The sequence below is a fragment of the Chlorocebus sabaeus genome, chromosome 2 (assembly GCF_047675955.1).
Source record: "Chlorocebus sabaeus isolate Y175 chromosome 2, mChlSab1.0.hap1, whole genome shotgun sequence".
Lineage (NCBI taxonomy): Eukaryota > Metazoa > Chordata > Mammalia > Primates > Cercopithecidae > Chlorocebus > Chlorocebus sabaeus.
This window is the reverse complement of record NC_132905.1, coordinates 95,310,242-95,325,231: the sequence shown is the minus strand read 5'-3', so window position 1 is coordinate 95,325,231 and position 14,990 is coordinate 95,310,242. Positions and strand designations below refer to the sequence as shown.

Here is a 14,990-nt window from a genome sequence, read left to right as displayed (position 1 = left end):
GGGAAATGGGCCTAGGCGGGATGGTGTGGAGCATGGCCCTCTGAGAGACCTCCATGAAGATGCGCCCTCAAGGCTTGGTCCTGAAGGACAAAGGAGAACTAGAATGGGGTCTACAAAATGACACTGAAGGACATGCCTGCCAAACACAGTGGCCCATTCTGCAGTCAGATATTCAAACATAAAGGCATCCTTAAACACCTCAGGGGTGTGGGGAACTGAAGACGGAAGTGGGAATAAAAGGGAATCAGTATACAAAACCAAGGAGGCCCTGCACAGTGTGATAAAAACTTTAACTTGATCCTTGGTTCAGTGGTTAAGAAGAAAATGAGGGGTGGGGTAGGGGGGTGGGGTAGAGACAGAGAGATGGGGAGGAAGGGAGGAGGGCGATCCAGGCAACTGGGCTTCACAGGATGAGAAGGAGCCAGGTAAGAGCCAGGGTTCTGTGCCTTGCTGGGTGAGGACAGTCTTTCACACCACAGATGAACCCAGTGTGAGCCTCAATCCTCCCAGTAATAAGAGGACTAGAGAAACACAGAGAGAGGCCCTAGCAGGAGCAGCTGGTGCTCAAACAGATTTCCAGCAACCACAGGGATCACATGAGGGGCAGAAGAGGCCGTGTCTAGAAAGGAAATTCAGCGAGACACACTGATGAGCTCAGATTCAGCCTATGTAGAAATGATGGGGAGGCAATCTCCATGGCATGAACACAAGGAGAGTGTAGACCTGCAAGGATAAGGAGGATGGGGTCCAAGACCAGAACGAAAGGCCCTCTGCAGCTGCACTTAGGAAAGGATAGGTAAGCAGGTGGACAAAGCAGGGTGCACACGGATAAAGGAAAGCCTGAAAGCCGCCAGGGGTGAGACGCTACAGCTGCGGCATGGCAGTAAGGCCTGGAGACTCAGGGGTCTCACTCCCCATAATCTTGGCCATGAAGCTGGTAAAGTGCTCGGTGCCTCAGTTTCCTCAGGAGGCAAGCACTGATGTTCAGCGCTACAGTGATTGTCCAGTGACACAATAAAGGTGCTCAGAGAAACAAGTGGATACCAGGAGCTCTCTCCTGGTCCTTGCTGTTGAAAAGAAAGTCTGCAAGTTCTTATTTTTCAGGTGGGGGTACCTTGGCATCAAATGAGCTCCTACATGGGCCCGAGGACTCTCGATCCTTCATCTCTGGGGAATGATGGAGGCCAAGGGCATCATGGGAATGGCAACAAATGTCTCCAGCTTGCCAGAAAGCTGGATTCTAGAACCCAAAGGTCAATGAGCTCAACATTAATGCCAGTTCTAGAAGAGGTGGCTGGGAGCTCCAATATGAAAGAAAGTGAGCAGGAACCAGCAGTGCCACTCCAAGAACCAGTTGCATGGACTGAACCTCACTGTTCCTGTCCTTAAAACAGGGTCACTGTATTGCAAAGCCCCTTCCTTAACTAATGAAGCCACTCAGTCAACGTATACTTATTGAGGGACTCCTTTGTTTTTGGTAGGCAGTTCGGGGATGGAGCTGTTTAAAATCTCTCCAGCCAGCTGCAGTGAGCCAGGATCCTGTCAGTGCACTCCAGCCTGGGCAACAGAGCAAGACCCAGTCTGTATCAGTTCATTCTCATGCTGCTATGAAGAAATACCCAAGACTGGGTAATTTATAAAGGAAAGAAGTTTAATTGACTAGCAGTTCTCCAGGGCTGGGGAGGCCTCAGGAAACTTACAATCATGGCGGAAGAGGAAGGAAACATGTCCCTCTTCACATGGTGGCAGCAAGAAGAAGAAGAATGAGAATTGAGCAAAGGGGGAGCCCTTATGAAACCATCAAATCTTGTGAGAACTCACTCACTATCATGAGAACAGAAGCATGGGGGTAACTGCCCCCATGATTCAATTACTTCCCACTGGGTCCCTCCCATGAAACATGCAGATTATGAAAACTACAATTCAAAATGAGATTTGGGTGGGAACACAGCCAAACCATGTCACTGTCTCAATAAAAAATGTAAATAAATAAAAAATAAAATCTCACCAGCCTTAGGCTACACAGATCAGGAAACTGAGGGCAGGGAGGAGTTGGTTACTGGGTCTTCTGGGCCCTGGGTATGAAGAAAACATGATGCAGTGGCTGGAGTTTGGCCAGCCTGAGCGGGCAAGCTGGAAAAGGAGGAGGAGGAGGGACAGGAGAAGGAGGATGATGGAGGCGGGGAGGGGATGGAGGATGAGGTAGAAGAGAAGATGAGGAGGAGCGGGGAGAGAAGGAAAGAAGGTGGGGATATGAGGAAAGAGGAGAGAAATAACAAGAGGAAGAGAAGGGAGGAAAGGAGAGGAGGAGGAGAAAGAGGGGCAAGAGGAGGAAAAGGGGGAGAAGGGGGAAGAGGGGGAGGAGGATAGAGGGAGGAGGATGGGGAGGAGGAGAAGGGAAAGGAGGATGAGGAAGAGGACAAAGAGGAGGAGGAGGAGGGAGATGAAGGGAGATCTAAGAAGAGGAGGAGAGAAGGGGAGGCGGGGAAGGAGTAGCAGCAGCAACAGCCCGTGGGGGCCTGGGCAGGAACGCACAAAGATGCCACCCTGAGGATAATATGGGGAAAAGGTGGTGGGAAAGCTGGGGCCCAGCATCTGAGTCCCCCCTAGTTCTAGCAGCTCTGGGTTTGGCGATGTGGTAGTCTGGAAAGCAGTTCCAGAACACTGGTGCTGACAGACTGAATGACCAAGGGTTGAGGGTGAGAGGAAGGACAGAAAGTGGCGTGTAGTAGGTCAGTCCTCTCAGGGTCTGAATCGTTTGCCCTTGAGCCGTCTCGCTGTGCACTAGTGCCGTGCTGCAGTCGTTAGAGGGTCCTGATTCCAGACATTTCTTCTCAGACACTGTGTCTACCTAATCTCCAGAGGTGAAATTTATAAAAGGTAGTTTGGGACAAAGATTATATGCTTTCTTGCTTTTAGATTTATAAAGCACTATAAATACATATATTTTATTATTCTTTGAGATACAGGAAGTTACAGTTCAGAATTTCCTAACACAGAAGACTCCTTGGTTATGTCCTAATAGGACCCAAATCAGAAAACTTGGATTTGCCCACAGATGTGTATGGCATGCTTCGTGCTGCATATGTCTAAGAAACTCCTGTGTATCACTGTGTTGATGACCACATAGCATACTATAATTAAAAGATCGATTTTGAGAAAAAAGACTCAAATGTGGTATTGAGAAGCACCTCAGGGTCACTTTCCTTGGAACTCTGGGCACAGGATGAGGGGTGGGCAAGGGGTGACTTGGAGCTCCCAAGTTTCCTGGGCAGCTGGATCTGCTCTTCAAAATCCTAATTACTAAAAATTCTAGCTCCCAATCTGTGCCCTGCAGCTTCGTCCTCTAGCTAGCTGTGGAAGCTGGTGGGCTCAGTGCTGTCTTCTTAGAACAAGGAGGAAAACATGGTTCATTCACTTCTGCAGCGATGCCCATTCAGACATGGAAAGGCCGTATTAGCCATCCTTCCGTGCTCTCATACTCTGCCAAGTGTGTCTTGTTTCTGCCTCGCTGGGCAGTCCCCTCGAACAGCAATGCTTGGATTAATGTGCTAACTGACACTCGAGAGGTGACAGGGTGTCGAAGCTCAGCAGCCACCTTCCCATCAGCCTGAGAGATGACCCTCCCTTGCTCCCCCCACACCACTTACACAGCAAGCCTGGGGCAGGCTGGGCCGTCTTTATTCCTTTGTATCTGCTCACATTCACCTAAACGGGTGGCCATTACATCTACAAATGGGTTCAGTGGTGCGAACCCCTGCAATGCCTGCTTAGCACTCCTGTACAAAATCACCATCCACAGGCACCTTTCTGCCTTGGTCAGCAGAGCACCTTTTTTCAATCTAAGGTAGCATTGCACTGAGACGCTTCTAGCCTTCTTCCACATGGACTTGTAGTGACAACATGTCTGAGAGAGAGACAGGAGTAGCTGGAACTGGGGTGAGGCCAGTGAGGTGCTGGCTTCAGGTGTGAAGCTTAAGGGGGTACCCAAAAGCTCAAGAATCAAAATAAGTAACAGTTGAATGCAATAATTGTTAAAAAAAAAAACAACATGAATGCAAAATAACCCACGATGAACAAATATCAAAATGTTAAAGGAAGACAGGATCAAATGAATTTAAATTAAGTATAGGTGCTGAGCCCTACACTTGTGTGACTCGAGAATGCCTCTCTGGCTTGCCCAGACCTAGCCTGGCTGGAAAGAGCTCCTGAACAGAACAGCAAGGTCTGTGCTTTGCAGACACGCAGGAAAGGCAGTTCCCTTGATCCTTCTGGTTTATAGACCAAGCCCTGGCCCAACCTAACCATAAGGCTGAACACCCAACCTTCAAAGGCAAGAAATGAATGCACCACCCTTCATTGCCCTACGGTCTTTAACATGCTGATAGCCACACATGGAAGTCGCTCAGATCCCAGGAGTCCTCCTCCCAGGGTCACTCTCCTCCTGCACAGCTTCTCCTTCCCACTTAGCTTGTAGGTCCTATCAGCCCAGCCCAAAGCACCTCTCTGCCTTGGTAGCTAGCCCAGTGCAGAGCCACCAGGCCTTGCTCTAGTTAAGGAACAGCAATGTCTTCCACCAGACCATAGGCTCAAGGAACACAGGGTCCTCATCTGTGTTGGAGGAACTCCATGAGTCCTTTCAAGGATGGATAATCATCCATGTGCTCCTGGATTCCTAGTTTCCATCCATTTCTAGCAACTGTGTTGAGTTCTTCATTTTCTAGCTTCTCAGTGGCTTCTCTCAGTACCCAGTACCAATCTCAAGTCTGAATGTGTCTGTTCCTGTGCTTCAGATTCGGATGCAGCGTGTTGGTCACTAGGTAAATGCATGGGGGCACCTGTGGACATCTAAGATGAACATCCTGCAGGACAGTGCCCTGCATGAGCAAAGTGTAACTGAGAAATCCCAGAACCTGCACTGATACCAGGACCTGAGCCTCAATCCTTGAAGTTGCTCTGAAGCTGGGGAAAACACCATCTTTCCTAACAATTCAGCAATGTCAACCTAGGAGCAGCTTGAGGGAGCAGCCCTAAGAGGCTGAACATGCAGCACGTGGACAGGAAAGCACCTGTGTTTTGGGTGAGGCTGTTCCTTGAAAGCATTGCACCAGCCATGCCGGTGCTGCCAACACCAAATAAGCCTTGCTGCAAAGCAGCATTCCCCACCTGGATCTCTCAGCAGGGTTAGCCCCAAAACGCTGCGCCCAGCAGGCCCCAAGCAGTCCCATATCCCCCCAAAGTGGAGCTTTTCAAGTCACAGGAGCCAGGACATGAACATCACAGCCACTTGCCACCCCTCTCCCACCACCTTTGGGAGCTCAGCCCTCCTTCAGTCACAAGAAGAAGGTGGGGACGTCCCTGGCCCACCCGTTAATGAGCCCTTCTAAAAAGACTGGTTTCAGAGGCACCACTTCCCGGACAAACTTTAAATTGTGTGTAAAAATGCACGTGTATGTTTACTGCAGCACAATTCACAATTGCAAACATATGGAACCAATCTAAGTGCCTATCAACTGAAGAGTAGATGTGGTATATATACGCCACGGAATACCACTCAGCCATAAAAAAGAACAAAATAATGTCTTTTGCAGCAACTTGGATGGAACTGGAGGCCATTATTCTAAGTGAAGTAATTCGGGAGTGGAAAGCTAGATATTGCATGTTCTTACTTGTAAGTGGGTGCCAAGCCACAGGCATGCAAAAGCATAAGAATGATATCATGGACACTAGAGACTCAGAAGCGGGGGTAAGAGGGGGGTGAGGGATAACAAACTACATATTGGGTATGACGTATATACCACTCAGTAATGGGTAGACTAAAATCATAGCCTTCACGTATACAATTCATCCATGTAACCAAAAACCACTGGTACCCCTAAAGCTATTGAAATAAAAACGAATGAATGAATGATATGTAAAAAAATTACTGAAAGAGAAAGTAACCCCTTTGAGGGCGTCTTCCATGCCCGCAACACACATATCCTTCACCCAAAGCCTAGATGCAATAAGGAAGTGTGATAACAGGCAAGTTCAAGGCAAAAATCTTTTGAAAAATAAAAACACCCAGTCATAGTCAATTCTTAAGAAGTTATTTTTTCTCCTTTTTTTTTTGGTCATAAAAGGTAATTAATCTGAAAAGAAATGGTTTTTACAGAAGTATTTTACCATTACCCAGTTTTTTATATTTGTGCAAATTGTTTTTTTGTACTTTATTTTTGTATTAAAAATATACCAGCATATCTATTTGCAGTGAAATTTTGAAAAGGGAGCAGTCTACTATCAGAGCGTTCCACAGTTTTCCAACATAATTTTTAATAAATCCTTTGAAATTTCACCCCTTCCCAACAGCTAACATTATGATTTGGCTTTTAAGTTCTTCTCCAGTAGACTCTGAGGTTCTTAGAAATAAAGGATGAACCTTAAAACACGTGCACTCAGACCATGGCCCAGAGAGGGAGGCTGTTACTAAGTATACCTGCTGAATTAATAAATAAATGGACTTTGACAGTAGGCGTTTCCTTCGGCAATAATTCAGTCTTTCCCAGAATGTGTATTGTAAAATAAGATTGAAACCAGGGTAAAGAACATAGTGATCAGTGCAACTTATAGGTACTCTTTCTATGTATAAAGCACAAGGACCTCATTTCCCTTGTTCCTTCCCTGTTCCTTTGACTTTACACCTGGGCCACTGGATGAATGCCTTTGGTCCTGGCCAGAATCTGGCCCTTGTGTAACCACAGCCTGCCCATCTGTGGCTGATCGTGGTCTTGCAGGAATGAGGGCCTCGGGTACAAGAGCTTCTACTGTTTCAAGAGATGCTATAAACATGGAGTTTTATGGGAAATCTCTTGATTTTAAAATATTTGTCCATATTTCATTTGTTTTGCTTTTAGACAAATCTTGTCTCAGGTCTGTCTCTGGGCCCCCAATTTCCAATTCATGTGCTATGGACTGAAGAGGTCTTCCCAAAATTCATATGTTGGAACCTAACCCCCAGTGTGCTGGTGTTAGGAGGTGGGGCCTTTGGCAGGTGAAGCCTTCAGGAATGGGAGCAGTGCCTTTATGAAAGGGGCCTCAGAGACCTCGTTTGGCAGAAGGAGCCATCTTAGAAGCAGAATGCAGGTACCCCCCACACAAGAAATCTGCAGGTACCTTGATCTTGAACTTCCCAGCCTCCAACACTGTGAGAAATAAATGTGTTGTTTATAAAGCCCCCAGTCTATGGTATTCTCTTACAGTAACCTGGGTGGACTAAGCCACGATGCTCCCAACCAAACTGGCACACAGCCCTCAGAACCAAGCACAGTCTACTCCCTTGCTTCACTGAGATCACTTCTCAATTTTCACCTCCTTCTCAGAGGCTTTCCCCTCCCATCCTCCCTCAAATCACATTTGTTCATGTGTTAAGCTGTCACCTCCCCTCACTAGGGTCTCAGTGCCAAAGGGACAGGGACCTCGTGTGCTTGTCCTCTGTCTCTCCTTAGCTCCTGGACATGCCCAGCACACAGCAGGCTCTCAGAAAAACCCACCTTGATTGCAGGGAAGGACAGAAAGCAGCCACCCTACAGAGAGCTGGGCCTTTCCTAAGCTGATGGTTGAGGGCCTCTGTTCACCGACATACAATGTCTGACCTTTCTTTCACATCTACTCAGTTACTTGCTTTTGCTTCCCAAGACATTACAGAAGACTTTCCAACAGCTATTCAGTCTGATAGAAACCTTAAAATGATTCTGGAGCGCAGAACCTGGACCCTCCTGTGCTTCCCATGGGAGGAAGCCAAGATCTGGGCCGAAAGAGCACAGTTCAAGGTCAGGCTGCAGGTTTGTGCTGGTAACCAGAAGCCACACTGTTCTAGTCTCACGTGGGGTCAGCAGCGGCACGTGCCTTGGAATGGTGTAGGACCTAAATGAATAACTGCAAAATACTTCTGTCCTCCTCCTTCCTGATATAAAGCCGTCAGGGCCCCCCAAGCCCCAGGCTGGGCAGAAACTACCACTCCTCCCTCTGTACACAAGCCATGAAGGCAGCCGTCTGCCCCAAGAACGGCACTCACCTTTGAGGACAGGCCTCTCCCCGATGCTGTGGATGCTATAGGCAGCACTGGACAGGGGTGCATCTGGAATGAGCTCTGCGAGTAGGTACCCCGAATACCAGGCACATAAGGAGGCAAGGACCAGGAACACCACCTTGAGCGGGCCTGCAGAGAGGACACCAAGCAGCTGCTGTGAAGGACTTGGTGGTGGCCCCAGCTCTTGGCTCTCCCCATCCCTCCTGTGGCTTTTCATCCTGGCCCAGTGTCAGGGGACTGAGCTACAGGCAAGGTGGGAGGCGGTGTCAGGGCCTTCGAAGTAGACAGTATCAGAGAATACAAACAAGACAGGAATGCTTTCAAGGGCAAGTTGTATTTGCTGTTGGTTTGGGTCTTAAGTGCTTCCTTGAATGTTAACGTCAAAACAGCTAATCAAGCACCTTGTGAACCAGCATGCCCAACGTGAACCTGAAAAAACAAAAGTGGCTCATTCCCTTTGTGAGACACAACTGGATTTGAGCACGCTCCTGCAATTACACTGAAACCTTCAGGGGTAAAGCTCTGTCTCTTTTGTTTATTTCCATATCACCAGCACTGGGAATAGTAGCTGACGCCAGCAAGCATGCAACGGATTCTTGCTGGATCAAGGCCTGGTCACGTAACACTGGGGAAAAGTCCCCAAACCTGTTCTATCATCGTGGATGTGCCTGCTGGGCCAGTCAAGGTTCCCAATGACAGAAAGTCCCTGGAGATATATTTCCGGTTGATTGGCAACAATATCTTACTTCTCTTGTTTGATGTGAGCAGCACAATTTCCAAGGAAAAGACATTGATCTCCTCCTGGGTCACCAGAGGCCTGGGGGGCAGCTCTCTGTCTTTTCATAGGCAACCCATGGCCAAGGCTTTTAGAATTTGCTCCCTAAATACAGCATAGATCAGAACTCATTCAGTAGTTCGCTTATCCAGATTGCTACCAGGCAGGGATGACCACAGGCCCTGAGTAGGATGGGTCATGGTGTATGTGCCTAATGCATTTAAGTATGTGCTAATAGGTACAGTCCTAAGAAGTAAGAGAAGGAAGGAAGAAGGGAGAGACAGGGAGGAAAGAAGAAAGGAAGTGAAGGGGAAATGAGGAAAGGAGGAAAAAGGAAAGGAAGAGAAGGGAATGTCGAGTCTGAAGGGCCCGACAATGGGCTCCACCCCTCCACCCACCCAAGGTGCAGCTCTGGACCTCAGCTGAACTTCCAGCACCTAGAGATCGTCCTTCCCTTCTCAGGAACGCAGCTGTCCCCAGCCCATGAACTGGCTGTACTGCACCAAGGCAGCGTGTGCTTGTGCTTGGAGGCCCAGTGCTTCGGCAGAGGGAGCCATGGGGATGGAACGAGATGTTTCTGGTTAGCCTTGGGGTTTTGCTTTGTTTTGCTTTTTCAAATGCATATTTCAACACCATTTTTAAATTTTGAATTTCCAAACTGCTAAGATTGTTAGACTAGTAAGCATAGGTGGTTTCCTCTGGGGAGAGGCCCAAGGCAGTGTGATCAGTGCAGTTTCTAGGACTGGAGGGGCATCTCAAAGTAGTTAAACCAGACACAGAAAACAAAAAGAGACAGGTGTGGCCTTGCAAGTCCCTCTCCTGCAGCAGTGCCAACGGCTGTGCTCAGCCACCTATGGGCGCTACACTCCCGGGCTCACTCCTCTGCAACAGTGGTCTCTGCCTAGAGGGTGCTCTTCCCTACGCAGCCCAGCCACAGCGCCCACACAGATGCCACAGATGCCTCCCTCCAGGGCCACGCAGCATGCCTGGGACACTGTGTGGGTCACTGACGTTCCAGAAAATTCTATTGGATGAACACAGAGTGCAGAGTGGGCTATGACAACAGCTGTGACAAAGGCAAGGGCTGTCCCCTGTATCCTGTGCATGTGGGTCACAGTTGGACTATTTCACCCCAGTGTTGTATTTGAAGAAGGAAACTGGCTAACCAGACAATGTTCAGAGACTCTTCTAGACAACATGCCACACGTGAGATCCTGAGCAACAAGCTGCTGTTTAGCTTGGAGCAGGTTGAAAAGGAACATTATCTACCTTTTGAATGTGTTAACAAGCAGCTACACAAAGGAAGAGGTAACTGTGTCCTCAGCTGAACAAAAACAAATAGGTGGACATGACAGAGAAGAAAATGGAGAATAAATAGCCAAGTGTCCTCACAAGAAGAAGGGTAGCTAGCCCATGGCGGGTCCTGGTGTGGCAGGGAGCTCTCTTCCGGGACACTTTTCAGGACTCCCAGGAAGACTAGAGAGTATCTGTGCTTTGGGTGAGGGGCACATCCAATGGCCTCTAGGTTGGGGACAGTCTAGATTACAATGGCTGGGAGATGTACCTGGCTGGGAGAAGCCATGACCTAGAGTCTGGAGGCAGATCCAGTCACCGGCACTGGGATCGGCACATCATCAGAAGATGCGTGGTAAGCTGGACCAGCAGCCTGTGCTCAGGTCTAGCACAAAGTCACAGAAGTATCCCAGCCACGAGAGAGAGGGCAGGACGTAGTAGCCAGGAGGTGACAGACAAAATCCAGGCAGGCAGCATCATTTCCTCAAGCTGCTGTAACAAACTAACACAAACTGGGAGGCTTCAACAATAGACATTTAGGCTGGGCTCAATGGTTCACGCCTGTAATCCCAGCACTTTGGGAGGCCAAGGTGGAGGGGTGGCTTGATCTCAGGAGTTTGAGACCATCCTGGGCAACATAATGAGACCCCATGTCTACAGAAAAATTTTAAAAGAATAGTCAGGTGTGGTGGTGCAGACCTGTAGTCCCAATTACTCAGGAGGCTGAGGCAGGATTGCCTGAGCCCAGAACTTTGAGGTTGCAGGGAGCTACGACTGCAATATTGCACTCCAGCCTGGGTGACAGCAAGACAAAAAAAAAAAATTGAAATTGAAATTTATTTTCTCAAGATTCTGGAGGCTGGAAGTCCAAGATCAAGGTTCCTCTGAGCCTCTCTCCTTGGATTGTGGATGGTGTCTTCTCCCTGTGTCCTCACAGGGCCTCTGTGTGTGTCCTCATCTCCTCCTTATAAGGTCACCAATCAGATCGGATCAGGGCTCACCCTGATGACCTCATTGTACCTGAAATACCTCTTTAACGACCCTATCTCCAGATCCAGTCGCATTCTGAGATACTGGGCAGGGATTAGGACGACAACATGTAAACGGGGTTGGGGAGTTGTGCAGGGAGGCACAGTTCAGCCCCAATATAGCACCGGGTGAGCTGTGGCACAGCCTCTCTGTGGGTTGAACACCAGCAATCAGAGCTCAGTCCTGGGTGTGAAAGCAGGATGGGCAGGAGCCAAGGCAGCCTGTCAAGACAGAGGCTCAGACACCAGGCAGCAGGGAAGAATCAGCCCCTAAGCTGGGACACACTTGGGAAGAAGAAAGCTTGGGAGCCCAGGGCCTCCACTAAGACAACTCCCGGAGCCCTGATGGGCCTGCCCCAAGGGGAGGAGACCCATCAGCTTCAGAGGCGGGGCAGGAAGTACAGAGTCCAGGAACACTTCTGTGATTTTGTAACCAGGATCCTGCCTTTCCCCGTAAGGTAATAAAGTCATCATTGGCTCATGGAAATGTCTTCCACTGTGCTTGCTGAGCAGCAGACAGGATGAGTGTTACAGCAAAGGCTGTTCTTGGCACAGGAGGAAAGCCAGTGAACTTTCTCCTAAGAGACTCACCTCTAGTGTGTCTGCCTCTGTGTGAATGTGTGTGGGTGCATGTGCACATGTCCCAGCCAATCCCCACTCTCAGATCCACAGGGGTCTCAGGAGCACCCTCGCTGCTTCACTTAAGAGCCAGAAACTGGGGGCAGTGGCTCACACCTGTTACCTCAGCATTTTGGAAAGCCGAGGAGCCCAGGAGTTCAGCTTGAGGCCAGGAGTTCATGACCAGCCTAGGCAACATAGCAAGACCCCATCTCTACAAAAAGTTTAAAAAAATTAGCTGGGCGTGGTGGCATGTGCCTGTACTCTCAGCTACTCAGGAGGCTGAGGCAGGAGGATTACTTGAACCTATGAGTTCAAGGCTGCAGTGAGCTATGATCACTCCATTGCACTTCAGTCTGGGCTACAAAGCAAGACCCTGTCTGTAAACAATAAACATCTAAAAAGTGCCAGAAAGAAAGTAATCCTGAAACCAAATGGATATGACGCCGGGTTACAGGTAGGAGGATTTTAGGGCTCTCTCCCTCCCTCCAATCCAAGGGCCACCTAAAAAGGGCAATCTCAGGCCCTAGGATCCACTTCTATTGGTGGGATTTCCTTCAACCTGAATGAGGACAGGGAAGCTGCTGTCACTGCTGCCTTGCCAACATGTATTCAGATCACCTCACCATGAAGGCCACACCCACACCTTTTGTACTTGAGAGGCCAGGATTGCTGAGGGTGGATGGTCCGTATTTTGGGACTCACTGTCTTTGGGATCCCAGGCTTTGCTGGCCTCAGTGTCCACTGTCATCACAGTCCTGGGCACTGGGCAGGAGGGCTTTTTGGCAGAAGTGCTAGGAAGGGCCACTCTGAAACACCACAGCAGGTGTGCAGCATAACCCGCCTTGACTGTCCATACGCCAATGCCCATCTCAAGGCATAAAGATACCCACTACCAGGCCCTGCAGGTGAAGGCATGGTGGCAGCTCAACTTGCTCCTTCCATTCAGTCTGAATGTCCCTCCTGGGAACGTCTGCCTGGAGCAAACCCAGCACTGGACAGAAGCGTCCAGGACAACGCCCACTCCAAGAATGCCTCCTGATCTTTAGTTCATGAAATCAAAAGTGAGGGAAAGCAATGTAATCATATTCGGTATTGTCCAGAAGTCACCAGGAAATAATAATTATACAATACAGAAATCATGGAAAACACTCTTCCAGAATAGCTACAATGAAAGTTGGTGCCCTAAGGAAGGAGATATATATCTCTCCTATAATCCACACAAGTTATCAAAAACAGTGTCATTCATAGTTTTTAAGGAAAATATGAATATTCTACACAAAGCAAAAATCTTAAAATGCGGCTTTCCTACATTTGCGAATGGTGCAGAAAAGACAGCATTTAGAACTTGCTGGAGTGTGATCACCACCAGAATGCTGGTGCTGGCAGGAATGGCGATGGTTTAGTCCAACACCCTCACCACAGAGGACCTGAGATCCCAGACCAGGAAGTGATCTACCAAAGAGGCCCAGATAACTTGCCACTTCTGAACCTTCCATTTCACACACAGCCAGGCTGCGTCGCTCCAGGAGGAATCCACATTCTTCAGATTATAGGAGGAGACCCGCAAAACCAATTAGAAAGGGCATGTGTGACAGAGGCCAGGGCAGTGGACACCAGGACCCGAGATGGCCTGTGACAGGAAAGTGACAGAGGACACAGACACAGCTAAGACAGAAGGCAAGAAACGGTGATGACTGGTCAAAATAATGGGTTTCTCCTTTCCTTTTTCCTATTTTTCCAAATCGTCTACAGTGTCAAGTCGTTTGAAAAATGGGAAAAAAAAAAACAGCCTTATCAACTGGCAGCGGCCAGCCCCTACCTGGCGTGCGAGGTCGGGGTGCAGGCAGGCATGTACCCTCTCCAGGAAGGAGAAGGGTGGGGAGCCCAGGAGGGGTGTGGGGCTGTGCCTGGGCTCCCCTCCAACCTACTTTCCAAGTAAAATGTTACAATGTTACATTCCAGGTTCCTCTCCTACGCCACGCACCCCGGCTGGGGCGGCGGGAACAGCCGGGAGAGCGCAGGGAAACAAGGTCGGGGAACCCTGCTAGAAACCACCGCTGTTCGCCCCCTCTGGAATCGCTTCCCGCGTTCCTGATCCCAGGTCTAAGACTAGCCTCGGCGCCAAGCGCCAGCTCTCACCCTTTTGTTCAGTTTGGAGGGTCCCAGGCACGGCCAGGAAGCGACCCTTCCCCCGGTGTCCTCCTTCCCGCCCCTACCCCCGCCCCTAGGCGGGGGCGCACTCACCGCTTATCAACGGGCGCATCTTCCAGGTGCCGCTCCACTCCTGGCCCTGGCGGCAGCTCCCAGGCGACAGCAGCCAGCTGAGCCCCCGGGTCAGGAAGGCAAGGGGCGGTCAGCAGTCGTGTCGGGCAGGGGCGTGCCAGCTGGGTGCGCAGCCAGTCGGGCAAATGGCAGGTGCAGGTGCGGACCCGGCAGGTGCGCTGGGCGGGCGTGGGAGGGGCAGGTGCGCTGGGCTGTGCCCTGGAGCTCTGAGGTCGCCAGCGGAGGGGGGCCGCTTTCCCCGCCGGGCTGACCCCGGGCCAGGGCTGATCTGACCCGAGAAGCCCAGCAGGGTTGGCTCTGAAGGGAGGAAACGGCGCCACTTGATGCTTCGGCCCCCTAGGCTCCCATTTAATGTCTCCCAAGAGGAAAGGAAAGCATGACCCAAACGACAAAGCAGAGGCCCAGCCAAGTTCGCAGTCCATGTCCACTGTCTGAGGCCATCGGTCTTCTTCCCTTCCTCCAGAACAGTCGCAGGTGAGCCCAGCCCAGCCCAGCAGGTGCCCCACCTCTTCTCTTTTACTGCCAGGATGATGAATTCATTCTGGGACAGTGAAGCAACGGCCACGCCCAGCCCCTCTGGCCACAGCACAGGTCTGCAAGTCCTCCTTTATATGATATGATGACCAAGGAGCTTCAGGAGTGGGGGTCAGGCAAGTGTGTGAAGACATCAGGATCCCCGAATAGGAATAGCTCCTCTCTCTCCATCCACGGGTACACCTTCATTCCAAACACTCATCAGGTTTTTATAGCACTTCTGGCCCACGACAGTCACAGTGGCCTCAGGCTACCAAGGGCAAGTTAAAACTCTGAACCCAGTTTTAACTTGTCACTTTTGCAGAAGAGAGCTCCATGGAAGCAGGGTCTGCGAAAGACCCAGTCCCCACCCCAGGGTCCGGCTGGTTCTTGGTAGTTTTACTCTGCT

The 14,990-nt window shown here is 50.0% G+C and overlaps 1 protein-coding gene across 4 annotated transcripts in view; it reads right to left on the bottom strand.

Moving 5' to 3' along the window:
- The window catches only part of FAM3B (FAM3 metabolism regulating signaling molecule B), a 55,085-nt gene extending 40,570 nt beyond the window's left edge, over positions 1-14,515 (bottom strand). The window contains exons 1-2 of one of the 4 annotated variants that reach the window (XM_007968598.3): positions 14,030-14,152; positions 8,054-8,197 (exon numbers count right to left, since the gene is read on the bottom strand). In XM_007968598.3, coding sequence (XP_007966789.1) covers positions 8,054-8,197; positions 14,030-14,048 — 163 coding nt within the window. In that variant the 5' untranslated portion in view covers positions 14,049-14,152. Of the gene's footprint in view, positions 1-8,053; positions 8,198-14,029 lie in introns of all 4 variants that reach the window. The other 3 variants (XM_007968586.3, XM_007968578.3, XM_007968640.3) reach the window with 3 other exon arrangements.
- Positions 14,516-14,990: the final 475 nt, after the last annotated feature.